Source organism: Ixodes scapularis, unplaced genomic scaffold (assembly GCF_016920785.2).
Source record: "Ixodes scapularis isolate PalLabHiFi unplaced genomic scaffold, ASM1692078v2 PGA_scaffold4__175_contigs__length_147842914, whole genome shotgun sequence".
NCBI classification, from domain to species: domain Eukaryota; kingdom Metazoa; phylum Arthropoda; class Arachnida; order Ixodida; family Ixodidae; genus Ixodes; species Ixodes scapularis.
This window is the reverse complement of record NW_024609879.1, coordinates 6,005,068-6,020,615: the sequence shown is the minus strand read 5'-3', so window position 1 is coordinate 6,020,615 and position 15,548 is coordinate 6,005,068. Positions and strand designations below refer to the sequence as shown.

The 15,548-nt window shown below is 50.1% G+C and overlaps 3 protein-coding genes across 3 annotated transcripts in view; 2 read left to right on the top strand and 1 right to left on the bottom strand.

Moving 5' to 3' along the window:
* LOC8032122 (tubulin--tyrosine ligase-like protein 12) overlaps positions 1–4,231 on the bottom strand; it is a 122,822-nt gene extending 118,591 nt beyond the window's left edge. Inside the window, exon 1 of the mRNA XM_029970196.4 lies at positions 3,459–4,231. The gene's annotated coding sequence lies outside the window, so the exon portion shown is untranslated. The remainder of the gene's footprint in view (positions 1–3,458) is intronic.
* Positions 4,232–9,143: 4,912 nt separating this feature from the next.
* LOC120840506 lies at positions 9,144–11,465 on the top strand. The gene is made up of 4 exons (XM_040211094.1): positions 9,144–9,159; positions 9,364–10,300; positions 10,450–10,762; positions 11,415–11,465. Exons 1-4 carry the CDS (start codon positions 9,144–9,146, stop codon positions 11,463–11,465), a joined length of 1,317 nt encoding a protein of 438 aa, XP_040067028.1.
* Positions 11,466–14,060: 2,595 nt separating this feature from the next.
* LOC8031770 (lipase member M-like) overlaps positions 14,061–15,548 on the top strand; it is a 50,502-nt gene continuing 49,014 nt past the window's right edge. Inside the window, exon 1 of the mRNA XM_042293351.1 lies at positions 14,061–14,093. Within this exon, the coding sequence (XP_042149285.1) occupies positions 14,061–14,093 (33 nt within the window). The remainder of the gene's footprint in view (positions 14,094–15,548) is intronic.

Sequence of the window (15,548 nt, the reverse complement as noted above, 5' to 3'; positions counted from 1 at the left end):
CGAAGATGGTCGTGCTGCAACGTCCTTTATCTTCTGTCAGGGAGCCAGGAGAGCGCCGATCACCACGGAACCTTGCGGTGCGTAGTTGAAGCTGAAGCCCCGACTAGGGATTACTATCGATAGGGCCAGCCGTGCAGTTCCGTCGAACGTAGATTACAGATGGACGATCTTGGCTACCCGCTGAATCGCAGTTGCTTGGTGGATCGCAGCGTATCAGGAACTGTACAAAGAAGAATACAGTGTCATTCACTGCACTACAGTTCGCCACCGACTGTTGGTACTGACGGTTGAAGCGACGGAGTGGTCCTCCAAGTTCAGAGTACAAGTGTACCTGTTAGGGTGCGAGCTACCCTATTTTGAACCCTCGTCCTTGAGTACCGAGCCTTCTACAACGTGGCAGGCCGGTAGTCGGTTTTATTTCGAGGGGTCCACGCATGTCAAATCGCCCTCCAAGAAGGGGGAAGGTCAAATTGCCCCGCCCCCCCCCCCCCCTTGGATCCGCCCCTGCGTTGAGAAGACCGCGTCGTCCTCCCCTTGTAGATATCACGTCATAATGAACATCACTTTCATCTTGTATATTATATCATCACATATATTCACTATCAGTAGATGCGGCACTGCGGGTTTTCTTATCGAATTTCTTATCACTATATCTTATCATCACATATATTGACTATTGTATGGGCTCTTTCAGCTGTTCCGCGGCTCTCCTGAGCCAAAATTATTATATTATTATTATTATTATTATTTATTCTTATTAATATTGATTGTTTCAAGTTAATATGGCATCCACAACCTACAAAATACACTCCGGGGTGCCTCAAGGATCTGATTTAGGCCCTCTTGTCTTTTCTATATGCTTGATAATGATATCCCTCTCGCTATCTCACACTCCTTGTTACTCCAGTACGCCGATGACAATGAAATCGACCGTGAAATTCGAACTTTCGACGACTGCTTAAGACTACAGGCAGACGTGAGCACATTCAGCAAATGGTGTAGGGAAAACAGGCCCCGTCTGAACCATTCAAAAACAAAAGTATTAACATTTTTTTGGAAAGCTAGAAATGTCGGTTTTCCTTATCGATTTGAAAGAGACTCAGCGTCGTAGACTTTCCATTTTCCCCGGGGAAGCTTTTCCGCGCATGTTTTTTTTTTTTTTTTTTTTACACCGGCAATTATCAGTAGTTTTTCTTAGGGGATACATTTTACGTTCGCCGCTGTGTGCGTTATTTTGTTTACATACCACCCCGAGAAAGCGCTATGACCCCCCCCCCCCCCCCCCCCCCCCCCCCCGGATCTCACCAGGGGGAGGCACGAGTCCCGATGCCTCCACGTAGTCTACGCCTATGGGGGAAATAAGAGACCTCGATGTTGTATTTGGTTCAAACCTATTAATGTTCATGTGGGCGAGATGGTTTGCGCATCTATACGAGTGCTTGGACCTCTGTGTCGCCTGACAATCCCTACGCATCTTTAACCCGTTTGTGTTCACTGGGCCGCTCGCAGCTAGACTATGCGTCGGTAGTGTGGAACGAAATGTGTAAACCAATTCACTGAGAATTGAGCGGGTGCAGCACAAATTCATCTGAATTTTTAAGTATTCCTATTCGGCTTTGAATGAGCAAACTTTAAATTATAAATCTGTTTTGGAACGTATTAGATTACCTGATTAAAACTTTACCAAGATTACCTGACCTGCATCGTCATAGAAAGAAAGCGGATCTGGTATTTTTGTTTAAAACCCTCCCCGGCTTAATCAACTCCCCAAATCTCTTATCTCATTACAAATGGTATGAGGGCTACATGGCCACTAACATTTACAAGAAATTTTGTCAGTTTACACTTCTTCTTTTTCTTCTCTTCACATGATGTACTCTCCAGACTCTAGACATTCATCTTCATGGTGCACCAACGTGTGAAGTTCCAACATAAATATTTACTTTCTAATTTCATGCGTCGGTTATTCTGATCTTTGTGTGTGTTGTTCAAGTTATACTTTTTATGTTTTATCTTTTAATGTTGTGTGCTCCGTGTTTTTAAGCGTTCGAATGTTCGGTGTGCCAACACCAACACCGAATGGTTGTTCCTGCATGGATACGCAATAAAATTGATTGTATGATTGTTGATTATTATTATTATTATTATTAATATTATTATGATGTAAGAAATGGTTGCAAAAATAGTCGCACCACCCCTCAAACAATGTTTCGCACTTTCGCTGAACACTGCGGGAATTAATCATTGCCACTCACAACACGAAACAGGCATTCGTCTTTTTTTCCCGCGCAATTACAATCCTCCCCTCCCCCCTCCCCTAAAAGAACAACAACAACAAAAACAAACAAACAGGAGGAGAATTGTGCACTTGTAGACAGAACGGTCGTCCGTGAGCGTCCCGCCAAAGTCGGCGGCGACCGCTGCCGGCTTTTGAGGGCAGCGCAGTGGCGGGTTTCGCTTCCGCTGTTGTGGGCGACGAGAACTTTGGCTCCGCGGGCACGCGGAAGAGCGAACTCCAGTGTGCGCGATGTGCTCGTGTTGGATGTGGTCCTGTTGTTTTAAAGCGGTTAGAGCCCCTTTCCGGCCAAATCCGCCGGCGTTTGTACGCAAAATTCCACATGATCGCGGGGAGAGTGATATGGAACCGCTACGATAGCACACTCCTTATCGCCGTCTTCCCTGTCGCGCAACCACGTCATCTATGCCAAGACGCGTTATTGGTCTATTTATTTCTCCCTCTCTCTCTTACACATGTCCCAAATCACATCTAGAGCTATTCTACTAAAAGCAAAGCTCTTAAATCAAATATTCTAAAACACATCGACGAAAAGCAAATCTCGGAAAAGACATCTTTCAGCAAGGCAACAGCTGCCGCATGTAAATCGTAGCACACAGCGTGTGGTAGTTTACATTTTTTTAAAGAATATCGTGATTAAATTAACTTGGCATCTGGTATCGGATCATCTCGCAGAGCATGAACGACACATGGGCGGGAATGTGGAGTCCGGTTGGCGGCAGTCAGTGGCGTCCCAACACAGTGTCTTCCAACTACCCCATGCCGCTGCCGTACGTGCTTCCTCCCGCATCTTTACAAGGGGTGCCCGCAGGGCGTCTCTGGGACGCTCGAACCTGGAGTCAGCGACCAACGACCAGCAGGCCTGGAATGCAAGGCGCAGCCACCTACGCCCCGTATCCTTTTACGTATCAAGACTGTCGAGAGCCGCCGGGCGACATGTACCTTTACAACCGGAACTTTTGGCACCCGTGGGAACCGACTCGTGCCCAGTCAGCAAGGATGGACCGGGACCGTGCTAACCTGCATCCTCTTGAGCGAGGAACGGCAGGGTCGGCTTTGCGCCCAGCCATGACGCGTAGCCTTGACACACGCTTCCCCTTTGAAGGGTTCACGCCACAAGGTAGTTCGGGAGCCCTCACCAGGACGCAGCTTGTTTACCCACCTTCAGCCAGCCAGCAAAATAAGCCTGGCGTCCCTTTTGATGTTCCGTTTCTTCCGCAAGGTCCACCAGACTCAGTAGTGGCCTTACCCAAAACCAAGATGGCTGCCGCGAAATCTAGCAAGGCCTCCAGATGGCATACACCTAAACACCAAGGCACCCCAGCATCTGAAAGAAAGTCAAAGCACCGAAAGAAACGCGCCAAGACGTGGTCCCATTCCAAGAACAAAGCAAGTGTTCAGTCAACAAACAAGTCGGGAGCTGACTGGAGCTTAGCCACGGGTTTTGCTACGGCACCCAAGACACCCGTAGGCGAGACGACACACCTCAGAACTACAGGGCCAAAACTGGGTGGGGAGGAGTCCTCTTCATCTTCGGACAGCATAGAGCTGAAGATGCTGCGAACACGAGATCTCCCTCAGCCCGCCCGCGACGAGTGGGGGTCGGCGTTGCGCCTGCTGTTCATCGTTGTCATCGTGACCGCCAATTTCGCCGCTTTGGTGTGGTTCGGCTACTACCAGGGGATGACCACTTTTGACATCGAGGGTGATAATATTACTGCCGCCATTTTTCCAGGGTAAGTGACTCAGTGTTAGAGCAGGGGCCTTGCTGGTGCAAGTAACACATGACTCACACCGACGTCACAATAGCGGCGCATTCTGGTGGCTGCTACGCCTAGAGTCATTCGCGGATTTTCATGTGGGCGCCTTCATTTTGGCTTTGTTCAGAGGGGGAATAGCAGACACTTTTCAAAACCTCGTCGAGCAACGTTGGCGGTCGCCATTTGTCGGACACGAACCGTGTGGTTGGTTCCGAGTGCTCGCCGAACGTTGATCGACGCAGCACTCGTTGGCGATACGCGCAGAATCGAGCTCACCCCGAACGCTGACGAAGTCCTCGTGCCAAATTTCAATACATGTTCAGAGTAACTTGCCCAAACCATTGTGTTCGATCCCCACCTCTGCCCGTCTCGATCTAAATGAGCATCGCACCGGCGTGCGGTCGTGTATCGCTACTGCGTGAGCACGTTAAAGACCCCTGGTTAGCAGTCGTACTGCACTGGCAAAATTGCTCATCTACAGTGTAAACCAGTGTAGCCTCTACAGGCAGACCGACCTTGCACTGTATAAACACTAAACGTTCAATTTAAGTTTTTTTTTTTTTTTTCAAAACATTGGCAGATTCGGGAAATGGGCGCAACAGCTACATAGATAACGCGCACTTTTGAAAAAGGTCTATTGGCGGAGGCTGCGATTCGAAAATACTCTTTTCTGCGCTTTAATGGCAGAGTCACACTGGAGAGACAAACAGAAACAACCGACACCGACCAAAGTCACTGGATCCTGGGAAAGTGGCCACCGGGAGTGTTCCCGGTGGCCACTGACGTGACGTGACGTGCATTGACGTGACGTCAATGCAAGGAGCCTATAGGCTCCTTGCACTGACGTCACGTCGCACACTTTTGAACACCAAGTAAAAGGAGGAGAGGGAAGCTGCTTTTGTAAAAATTTGGAGTGACAGGTTTATCTTCTATAATCTTCTGGGGGGAGAATAGCGACGCCTGTACAAATCCGGAAGGCAGAAAGGAGGGTCCTGATAAGAGGGGAGCTCCTTCTTCCCCTCTTCTCTGGAGGGCAACGGAAATGACGTTATGTGCAAGGAGCCTATAGACCTTTTCCACAAGGGCGCCGCCATCTTGAATTGTCGTCACTTCCAGTATGGGCGACGAAAAAAAAAGAAACGTTTCAACCTGTAACTAGTAAAAAAATAGAGGCGAGCCAAAACGAGAATGTGTGACGGTTAGGCTTATATCCTAAATGTCTTCTATTGGCGTGGCAACGGCAAAGTTACGTTTTCGCCCATACTGGAAGTGACGTCAATTCAAGATGGCGGCGCCCTTGTGGAAAAGGTCTATAGTCGGTTACAAGTCAAGAAGGTAGGAGAAGCTCCTCCCACAAGTGTGATGCGCCCGTTTCAAATCTCTCCGCAGTCGAAAGAAGAGTTCACTGGAAACGCTCCTTGTTCCGCTTCAATGGATTCCCACTTGTCTCCGATCCCACTTTTTAAGAAAGCGACCTTTGTATTCATCGGAGAGGGAACCGAGCCCCTGAAAGCAGCCTTTGTATCCATCGGGGGGGAAGCTAATCCCCGAAAGTCGTATTTGTTTCCGTCGGTGGGGGAAAACTCTAATCTCCCTCTCGTGGCTTCCACAATGCTAAGTCAAAGTAGAAAAATAAAGCAAATATGTACAGAAAGGCAAGAGCCTCCTCGCGCGTTGGCCGCGACGTCAAGGAAACGGTGGGACGCTATTGGATGCGGAGGTGGCGGAGGGATATATGGTTCCCTTTGAGGGGCATTTGCCGCTACCTTCTTAACCTGTAACTGACTATAGAAAGCATAAATGCAACACGGACAACAGAGTTGGAGATTGAACGAGGGCCTTCGGCTGTACAATACTACATCTTGGAAGAGGGAAGTTGGTTTACAAGAATACTCGAAACATTTTTACTGATCTCACACTTCTTCGTTCTTTTGGCGTTCACCTGGAGAATTCTTGGTTAAACCTTTCATATACATTTCAAGCAGCGGTGGCAAGGTGGGTTCATTTTTTGTATAAACCGGAAGTCCTCTGGCACGTCAAAAACTGGAGCACCATCTGGTGGTGTTTTCCATAAAAAGGGTCTATAGTGCAGTGGGCAATCGCTGCACGTGATAACGCAGCTACGCTGTCCAACCACCTTCACAGCGTGGATTGAAGCCTTAATTTTAATTTTGTCTTTCGTTTTTCTATAACATGCTTTTCCATTCGTCACGGACGATTACGAGTTCTGCGTCTGGCAGGTCTTTTTCCGAGGCGTCAATGCTGCTAACTTGAGTTTTCTCATTTTTTTGGTACTGATCAGATCACGGTGAAGATGGTCATTTTTAACTCACCAATGTTTTACATTTTCATCTTTTTTTTAAAACTTTATTTGTGTTTCAAAAGAATTCTTTGTCGCGCTTCCTTGGATGACAATCGAAGGCACCATTATTGTCCTGGTTTCCTCCCTCGACATAAACTTTCTAATTCTCTATCCCGATTGTTGCATCTTTAAAATATCAGGAGCAATCCTGTGCCCACTTGATTGTATACACATCCTGGACGTTACCAGGCTTAATAAAACCTCCAGCAGCACCAGGTTTATTATTTTAGTAATTACAGTGAAGAAGTGAATGCTCCCAGCATATAGCATGGATGACTGAGTCTTTACTGAGTTATGCAGAAGGAAATGTTGCATTCTGAAGAGACACACAATTTAAGAGCCCAACTCGAATAAAAAAATGAAAACAAACCAATATAGATAATAAAATTCGAAAAAAAGAAACACAGGCAAGCTTCTAGGGGAAATCGTTATGTCAAATTATTTTTATCAAGAAATCATTTTGTAAAGATTGTCCATTTAAGCTAACAAATCGTTTTATCAAGAGCTAACGCATCAGTGACAGCCATTTGAGACATTGCGCAGATGTACGGGATGTGCCCTTAAAAATGTACAGAGTTTTTCTTACCGCGAAAATAAACTACGCATCATCGAATGCTCATTTTGCGCCAAAAGGAAGCGCTAGATGTCCGAACCAGGTGGCAAAGTTTCAGCACGAACCGATTTTTTGTTCAAAATTTATAAGTGATTTTCTGAAAATGTCGATGGGGAAATGGGGCCCATTCTCACCTGTTTTTGGTTTCTGTAGCCATACAACTCCATGTTTTCTAGAGCTCTGTCGTCCGCAGTTTTACAAAAGAAATTAAAAAAAAATACTTATAAGTTTTGAATAAAATATCGGTTCGTGCTAAAACTTTTGTATCTGGTTCGGACCTCCAGTGCTACCTTTGGGCGGAGATTGAGTTTTCGGCGATGCCTAGTTTTTTTGTTGTTTTTTTTTTTTTCGGGGAGAAAACCCCTGTAAATTTCTTCGGGGGCACCCTGTAGATGTTGTGTTACGACCGTAATGATATGATGAAAAAAAGGAGATGTTAGATTTCTTTATGCATGACCTGCGAATGAAGAAAGTTCTTTTGTGGGTCAGTTATTATTACTGTCAATAAAACGCAGCAAACCCTAGGATCAAAGCCAATGTTTTGGATGCTATATGAAATTTTACATTAATGGCCATAAACCGTTCCGAATATTTAAATAGTACTGATAATAGGCCTTCAACAACGCACCTTTTATTGCACAAAAAAAAAAAATCCCAAATGGCGTCTACCGGTATGCGAAATAAAAAAAAAAAAATCATCGAGTATACGTTTTTTTTTTTTTTTTTCTCGATCACAACATTACGCCGCAGCTAGTGCACAGTAAGAAAGACAAGACTTGTTCGGATCTGGGATCCTCGAGACTCGATTTGTTGAACAGACACAGGAGCGTTTTTTCTTTTCGAACATCACAAAGAGCAGTGCTATTTATTTCAACTTTGCAACGTGACAGGTGACACGAACAACACGGAGAAAGACATTTGGGTACGGGAGAAAAGGAAAGGCGGATAATCGGATCGTCGTTGGCGCCGAGTTCCGCCACTGGAATCCGTACGGAGAACGAAACAGACACTCGCGAAGAAAAAGCCAAGTATAATCCAAAATATAACACGATTCGTCGTGACACCATCGCGCTCGCCAACTCCTTTCTGCGGTTTGAGTACAGTCGCTACTTCCCCAGTTTTTTTTTTCTCTAGGATATTAATGGTAACATTTACATTTTTGGTCGCGTATGTTGTGTCGCCGCTGAGAGACCAATAACGAACCGCCGAGTCGTGTCCGAAAGCAACCAATCACGCCGTACCGCTATAGCGTGTTGTGAAAACGGAAAAGCCCCGGACCAGACCCTCCCTATCTAATCCGTCCGGCAACGGTGAACACATTGAGTAGCATCGCCACATGGCTCCGGTCGGCTTGCCCGGAAACGAGGCGAGAGGCGACAAGGGGGTGCCGTGGGACCACCGTGTTGGCGTCGCCCCACCTAGGCGCGGAGCTAAGCCGGACTCTTCTTTCTGGCTGCGTTAACGCTGGTCCGAAACGGGGTCAGCCGACTCGAGAACCGGGAGGATTACCGGGCCAGGATTCCGGGTAACGACGCGCCAGCTGCGGGGCCTCCGTGAGGGTGAGATTATCCCCGGACGCCACCTGCGGATGATCCGGCCAAGCCCTTTCCCGTGCCTCAACGCCGTCTGATGGAGGGGTCAGCACTAACACGGCCAACGTCGTCACCCGGGCAAACACTGGACCCCTTGCTGTCGCTTCCTCGGCGCAGCTTTCGAGGGCAAGGGTGCCTCGGCAACGGAGTGTAAAGTCCGGCCACAGCTGCAGTGTGTGCATGTGGGTGTGTGCGTGCTCAGGGGATGAGTGGAGGCGGGGCCTGAACATGATTTGTTGGCAGCTCGGCCACCATTGGCTGCCAGCCGCGAGAGTACCGAAGAGCGACCCTATAAAAGGGGCAAACAGAATGTCGCATCTGTGCTCTCGGACGTTGTAAATACTTTGTACATATGTATTAAACAAAGTTTCGTTGCGAGAGACCCTCCCGTCTCGTCATGTTCCTGGACGGGAGTCTGCCCGCTGCTCCTTTCCTGGCCTGGCCCTGCGTGACGCTACCCGGAGAACCCCCTCGGTCCCAACAACTGGGTGGCAGCGGCGGGATCCAACTGCGCTGGACCATGACTCTCAGTGTGGGTGAGTGCCCGGCTTTCTTCCTTTGATTCGCCAGACCCTACAGCTCTTAGTTTTGTTGTGAGGCGTTGGGGAAAAGTTTTCGTCAGAACACAAAAATGTCCGTTTTGACGTCAGTTTTGTCAGGGAAGTGCCGTTACATCGAGTAGGTCATAAATCTCAGCGCGTTGCGTGTGCCAGAGCTGGTACATGTATGTACCCATTTAGGAATTGACTTGGGGCAAGCAAAAAGAAAACCACGCATCATAAAGCTCATTCAGGCCACAGACGACATTGATGACGAGATCACAGAGGCTGTAGAGTGGATAAGAGAAAAAGAGGCAGAGAGCCGCAAAAGAGAACAGGAGGAGCGCGACCGCAAAAAGCAGGCCGACGAAGAGGCGAGACAAGAGCGCGAGAGTAAAAAGCGGGCCGATGAGATAGCGCTGCGCAACACCGAGCTTGAAATGAAAAGACTAGAAAGCGCGTCTTCCAATGCGACGGGAGTGATCGCGGAACCGGCGGAGAAGTTGAAGATGAAGGATCTGCTTCAGCCTTATAAGCTGGGGGAAGACATCGGGCTGTTTCTGGTAAATTTCGAGAGAACATGCGAGAAGATGAAATTCCAGCGCGAAACATGGTCCCAGAAGTTGTTAACACTTCTCCCTTGCGAGGCAGCAGATGTGATTGCTCGGTTGAGCAAGGAGGAGGCGGACGACTATGTAAAAGTTAAGGCCGCTCTTCTTAAGAAATACCGCCTGTCCACTGAGGCCTTTCGCCAACGCTTCCGTCACGCCACGAGGAAGCCTACCCAGTCATGGCCAGAGTTTGCGTATAACTTAAAGGCAGATTTGGTAGAGTGGCTGAAAAGAGCCGGCGCACATGGCGACCACGACAAGGTGCTCGAGTGTGTTGCCACTGAACAGCTATTTACGGAGCTTTCGGAGCCAGCCAAGTTCTGGGTTCAGGACAGACTGACCGAGGTAGACCTCCTAAAGGCCCCAGAGCTCGCAGAAGAGTACGCGATGAGAAGGGGTCAAAAGCGGGACCCTACAGACAGGCCGAAAGGGGAGAACCGAAACGGGAACGCTTTCTCGTCACAGAAAAACGGGACGAGGCCCCCCCTCGTCCCGTTTTTCTGTGACGAGAAAGCGTTCCCGTTTCGGTTCTCCCCTTTCTCAAAAGGATCAGCTAGGGAAGGTGTCTTCGAGAAGCCCAAAGAAAGAGACGGGGTAGCCGCAGGGCGAAATACAAATGGTGAAAACACCAAAGCCTTCGAGAAAAGGAAGCAGGCAGGCAGGCAGTTTGTTACAGTTGCGGGCAGCCCGGACATTTCGCGGCCAGCTGCACTAAGAAAGTTGCGTTCCATTACGTCAGAGAAAATGAGGACAACGAGAAGTTGTTAGAGCCCTACACGCGGGAGATGGTCGTCAATGGTCAGAAGTGCAGAGTACTTCGGGATTCGGCCGCGACAATGGATGTCGTACATCCCTCGTACGTGCGGTCAGGGGACTACACTGGAGACTGCGCTTGGATTCGACAAGCAGTAGAGGAGCAAAGCGTGTGCTTGCCCATTGCTAAAATCATGATCTCAGGACCTTTCGGAATCCTCGAGACTGAGGCGGCGGTCTCTATACTCCGTTCCGCCTTCAGTCTGAGCGCAGTGGACGCCACGGGCCATCCCAGCCGATCCAGCGCCGGGAGAAAATCACGTGACCTGCCGGTTGGGCAGAGGGACACAGGGAGCTCAAGGTCACATGACATTCTCTCCACGCTGGATTGGCTGGGATTACTCCTAGCGTCCGCTGCGCCCGGACTGAAGGTGAAACGGAGTATAGTAACCTCCCATTACCGTACCCGTACTTGTTTTCGAATAAGTCAGAACAGTTGCTAAGCCAGCAGGGTTTGAGTTTCTCTAACGAAACCGTGTTGGCCCTGACGCGCTCAAGGGCAAGAGCATTAGCGGGGCAACTCGAGTATAACTTTGAGGGGGAGGTTTGCTCACCTGCTAAACCTAACGAACAGCCGGATGCTTTCGGTGAGCCTGACAGCGCGCGGGGTGAGGCCAGAGAACCTGAGATCGAAACGGGAGAGCGGTCTGCCGACCCCGAGGAAGGGGACGGCATACTCCTTTCGCCCGTGTCTAACAGCTTTCGGTCTCTGGCAAAGGTAGACAGAGAAACGCTCATTGCGGAGCAGGAAGGGGATCCGTCCCTTAGAGAGTTTCACGACAGTGCGAGGGAGGGCATAGCACGAAAAAACGTTTCTTTTCAAACGAGAGCGGGGGTGCTGTACCGGCAGTACAGAGACCGAAAGGGGAAGGCGTTTGACCAACTGGTCGTTCCTCGAGGGTATCGGTCGGACTTGCTTCACCTCGCCCATGACTGCTCTTGGTCGGGACACCTTGGAATCAAGAAAACCAAGGCGCTGCTGACACAGGAGTACTACTGGCCGGGGTGCTGGAAGGACATTGAGACCTTTGTGAGGACATGTGATGCCTGTCAGCGTATCGGAAAATCCACCGATAGGCTTAAGGCACCAATGACGTTGGTCCCTGTCATCACGGAGCCATTCCGCCGGCTCGTGATTGACATCGTCGGACCACTGCCTCAAACACAGTCGGGGTACCGGTACATTTTGACGGCCTTGTGCCCGGCCACTAAGTTTCCCGAAGCAGTTCCGCTAAAGGAGCTCAGTTCAACAAACGTGGTGGACGCCCTTCTATCGATTTTTGCGAGAGTGGGATTAACGGCGGAAATCCAAAGTGACCAGGGCAGCGTCTTCACGAGCGCGTTAACCACCACGTTCCTCGAAAAGTGCGGGATTACGTTAGTTCACAGCTCGGTCTATCACCCGCAATCTAACAGTGTGGAGAGACTTCATTCGGTACTCAAACGTGTCCTGCGGGCACTCGGCGTAGAGCATAGCAGGGACTGGGAGGCCTGTCTTCCCGCGGCAATGTTTGCGCTCCGAACGGCCCCTCATGAGTCGACAGGATTTAGTCCAGCAGAGCTGGTATACGGGAGGACAATTAAGAACTCCGTTACGCATGCTTCGGGAGTCCTGGGAGGGACACGGGGAGAATCCAACTGTCGTCGAGTACGTGTTGGAATTGTTGACGCGACTAAATGACGCGAAGGGGATCGTTGAAGAGAACATGAAAAGGGCGCAACAGAAGGCAAAAGCCTACTATGACCGGTCCGCCAAGTTGCGTACATTCAGGGTGAACGACAGGGTTATGATTCTCGTACCTTCCAGAAAGAACAAGCTTGACGTTCAGTGGGAGGGTCCGGCGCGGGTTATCCAAAAGCTCTCGGAGACAAACTACGCGGTTGAATTAGAGGGGAAACGGCGAAACACGCGAGTCTTCCACAGCAACCTCATGAAGCCCTACAGAGAGCGGGAAGCCATCGTAAACTTGACTTTGAACGCACCCGAAGAGACGCCGTTCGAAATCCCGCTCTTGGAGGGTGACGGAGGTTTCACGGTGGAAGAACTCTGTCGTAAAATGATAAACCATGAGAAGCTGGGGTCATCTAAGATCGCCGATCTAACAGAGTTGATCAAAGAATTTCGGACAGCTTTCTCGGACAGGCCGGGGAAGACGACACTTCTGGTTCACGACATCGAGCTGACGGAGAATCGACCGGTTCGTTCTAGGCCCTATCGAGTGTCTCCGAGGCAAAAGGATATCATAGAAACCGAAATTAAGCGCATGCTAGAACTCGGAGTGATTGAGCCCGGAGAAAGTGACTTCACCTCACCACTGATCCTCGTTGAGGCCCCGGGGAAAGACCCCAGGCCCTGCATCGATTATCGAAAGTTGAATAGCATCACGCGAGACCAAACATATCCAATCCCAAATATCGAGGAAAGGGTAGAAGTGGTGAGTGCGGCTAAATTTATTTCGACTCTGGACCTCGTACGAGGCTACTGGCAGGTCCCCCTCTCTAAGCGAGCCAGCGGGTACGCCGCGTTTATTTCCCCGATGGGTACTTTTCGACCGGTCATGTTGAGCTTCGGCTTGAAAAACGCCCCGTTTTGTTTTTCCAGCCTCATGGACCGTGTTCTCGGGGATCTTAGTGATTTCGCACTTCCCTACCTAGACGACGTGGCAATCTTTTCTGATTCTTGGGAGGCGCATATGGGACATTTACGTGCCGTCCTGAACCGGCTTCGCCAGGCGGGGCTTAGCATTAGACCAGAAAAGTGCCAGCTTGGGAGAGCTGAAGTCAGCTATCTGGGCCATGTGATCGGGCAGGGCAGTCGTCGACCTTCGGAGGTTAAGGTTGCTGCTGTAGCGGAACACCGACGTCCCAAAACTAAAACAGACATACGCGCTTTTTTTGGGACTTGCTGGCTATTACCAGCATTATATTAAAGACTACTCTCACGTGGTAAGCCCGCTTACTGACGCCCTGCGAAAAACCGAGCCGCAAATAGTGACGTGGGATGACGCAAAAGAACGCGCGTTCAGCTTACTGAAGGAAGCTCTCACTACAGGACCGGTGTTAAGCTCACCGGACTATGCCAGAACGTTTGTGGTGCAATGCGACGCCAGCGATCGCGGAATCGGTGCAGTCTTGAGTCAGACCGACGATCAGGGGAAGGAAAGGCCTGTGCTTTTCATTAGCCGAAAACTCACTACCCGTGAAGAGGCCTACAGTGCTTCTGAGAAGGAATGGGCCTGCCTCGTCTGGGCCGTTCAAAAGCTAGCATGTTACCTCGCGGGTACTAAGTTTGTCATTGAGACGGACCACTGTCCCTTAAAATGGCTCCAAAACATGTCACACAAGAATGGCCGCCTCCTTCGATGGAGCTTAGCCCTTCAGCAGTATAACTTTGAGGTAAAGTACAAGAAAGGAAAACTCAATGGCAATGCTGATGGCCTTAGCCGAAGCTTTTGATGGCCAAAGTGGGCACTGATGAGCGGTGTGTGTAACCTGATTTATGCAAAGGTGAGGGCAAAATTTGTCTTGCTTACGCAACCGGTCGGAAAAAGTGAATATTTTGAGGGAACGGGTTTTACGCGAATATTATTAGAACAATTTTATGGTTTTGTACATTTGAGAGTGGTCTGGCGGATTGAAGGTATGGAGGGCTGGGCGCTCGGCTGCGCGGAGTCTGGTTCGGTGTTGTGGGTTTCGTTACTGTCACTTCCCAGAGTTGACTCCAGCCTGGACCTCAGTCGCCAGCCTTGCCGTGAGACCGCGTCTTTCAAGGGACCAGTGTGGACTGCTCCCTTTCAAGACACTCTTCCCAGCGGCGGAGGAGCTGTTGTGAAAACGGAAAAGCCCCGGACCAGACCCTCCCTATCTAATCCGTCCGGCAACGGTGAACTCATTGAGTAGCATCGCCACATGGCTCCGGTCGGCTTGCCCGGAAACGAGGCGAGAGGCGACAAGGGGGTGCCGTGGGACCACCGTGTTGGCGTCGCCCCACCTAGGCGCGGAGCTAAGCCGGACCCTTCTTTCTGGCTGCGTTAACGCCGGTCCGAAACGGGACCTCCGTGAGGGTGGGATTATCCCCGGACGCCACCTGCGGATGATCCGGCCAAGCCCTTTCCCGTGCCTCAACGCCGTCTGATGGAGGGGTCAGCACTACCACGGCCAACGTCGTCACCCGGGCAAACACTGGACCCCTTGCTGTCGTTTCCTCGGCGCAGCTTTCGAGGGCAAGGGTGCCTCGGCAACGGAGTGTAAAGTCCGGCCACAGCTGCAGTGTGTGCATGTGGGTGTGTGCGTGCTCAGGGGATGAGTGGAGGCGGGGCCTGAACATGATTTGTTGGCAGCTCGGCCACCATTGGCTGCCAGCCGCGAGAGTACCGAAGAGCGACCCTATAAAAGGGGCGAACAGAATGTCGCATCTGTGCTCTCGGACGTTGTAAATACTTCGTACATATGTATTAAACAAAGTTTCGTTGGGAGAGACCCTCCCGTCTCGTCATGTTCCTGGACGGGAGTCTGCCCGCTGCTCCTTTCCTGGCCTGGGCCTGCGTGACGCTACCCGGAGAACCCCCTCGGTCCCAACAGGCGCGCGCGACGTAAAGAAAGCGGGCATCCCTCACATTCCGGTTATCACGTGACACCCAGGTGGAGCTCAGTGGCGACCCCTAGCTTGGTTCTCGCCGCGATTTTTCGGACTCTCGTCCCTAGCCACCTGGTAGGCATATCAGGTATGAACAACGAAAAAATAATAAAATTTCAACCTGCAAATATTGAAACAATAAAGGAGAGGAAAAACGAGAATAGGTGACGGTTACGATTATACCTGAATACATTCTATTGGCGTGGCGACGGCAGCACAATATTTTTGCCCATACTGGAAGTGACGATATTCAAGATGGCGGCGCCCTAGTGGAAAATATATACTTTTCCAGAACGCGCTTGAGACTCAAGAGTTAGTCGCCCCAA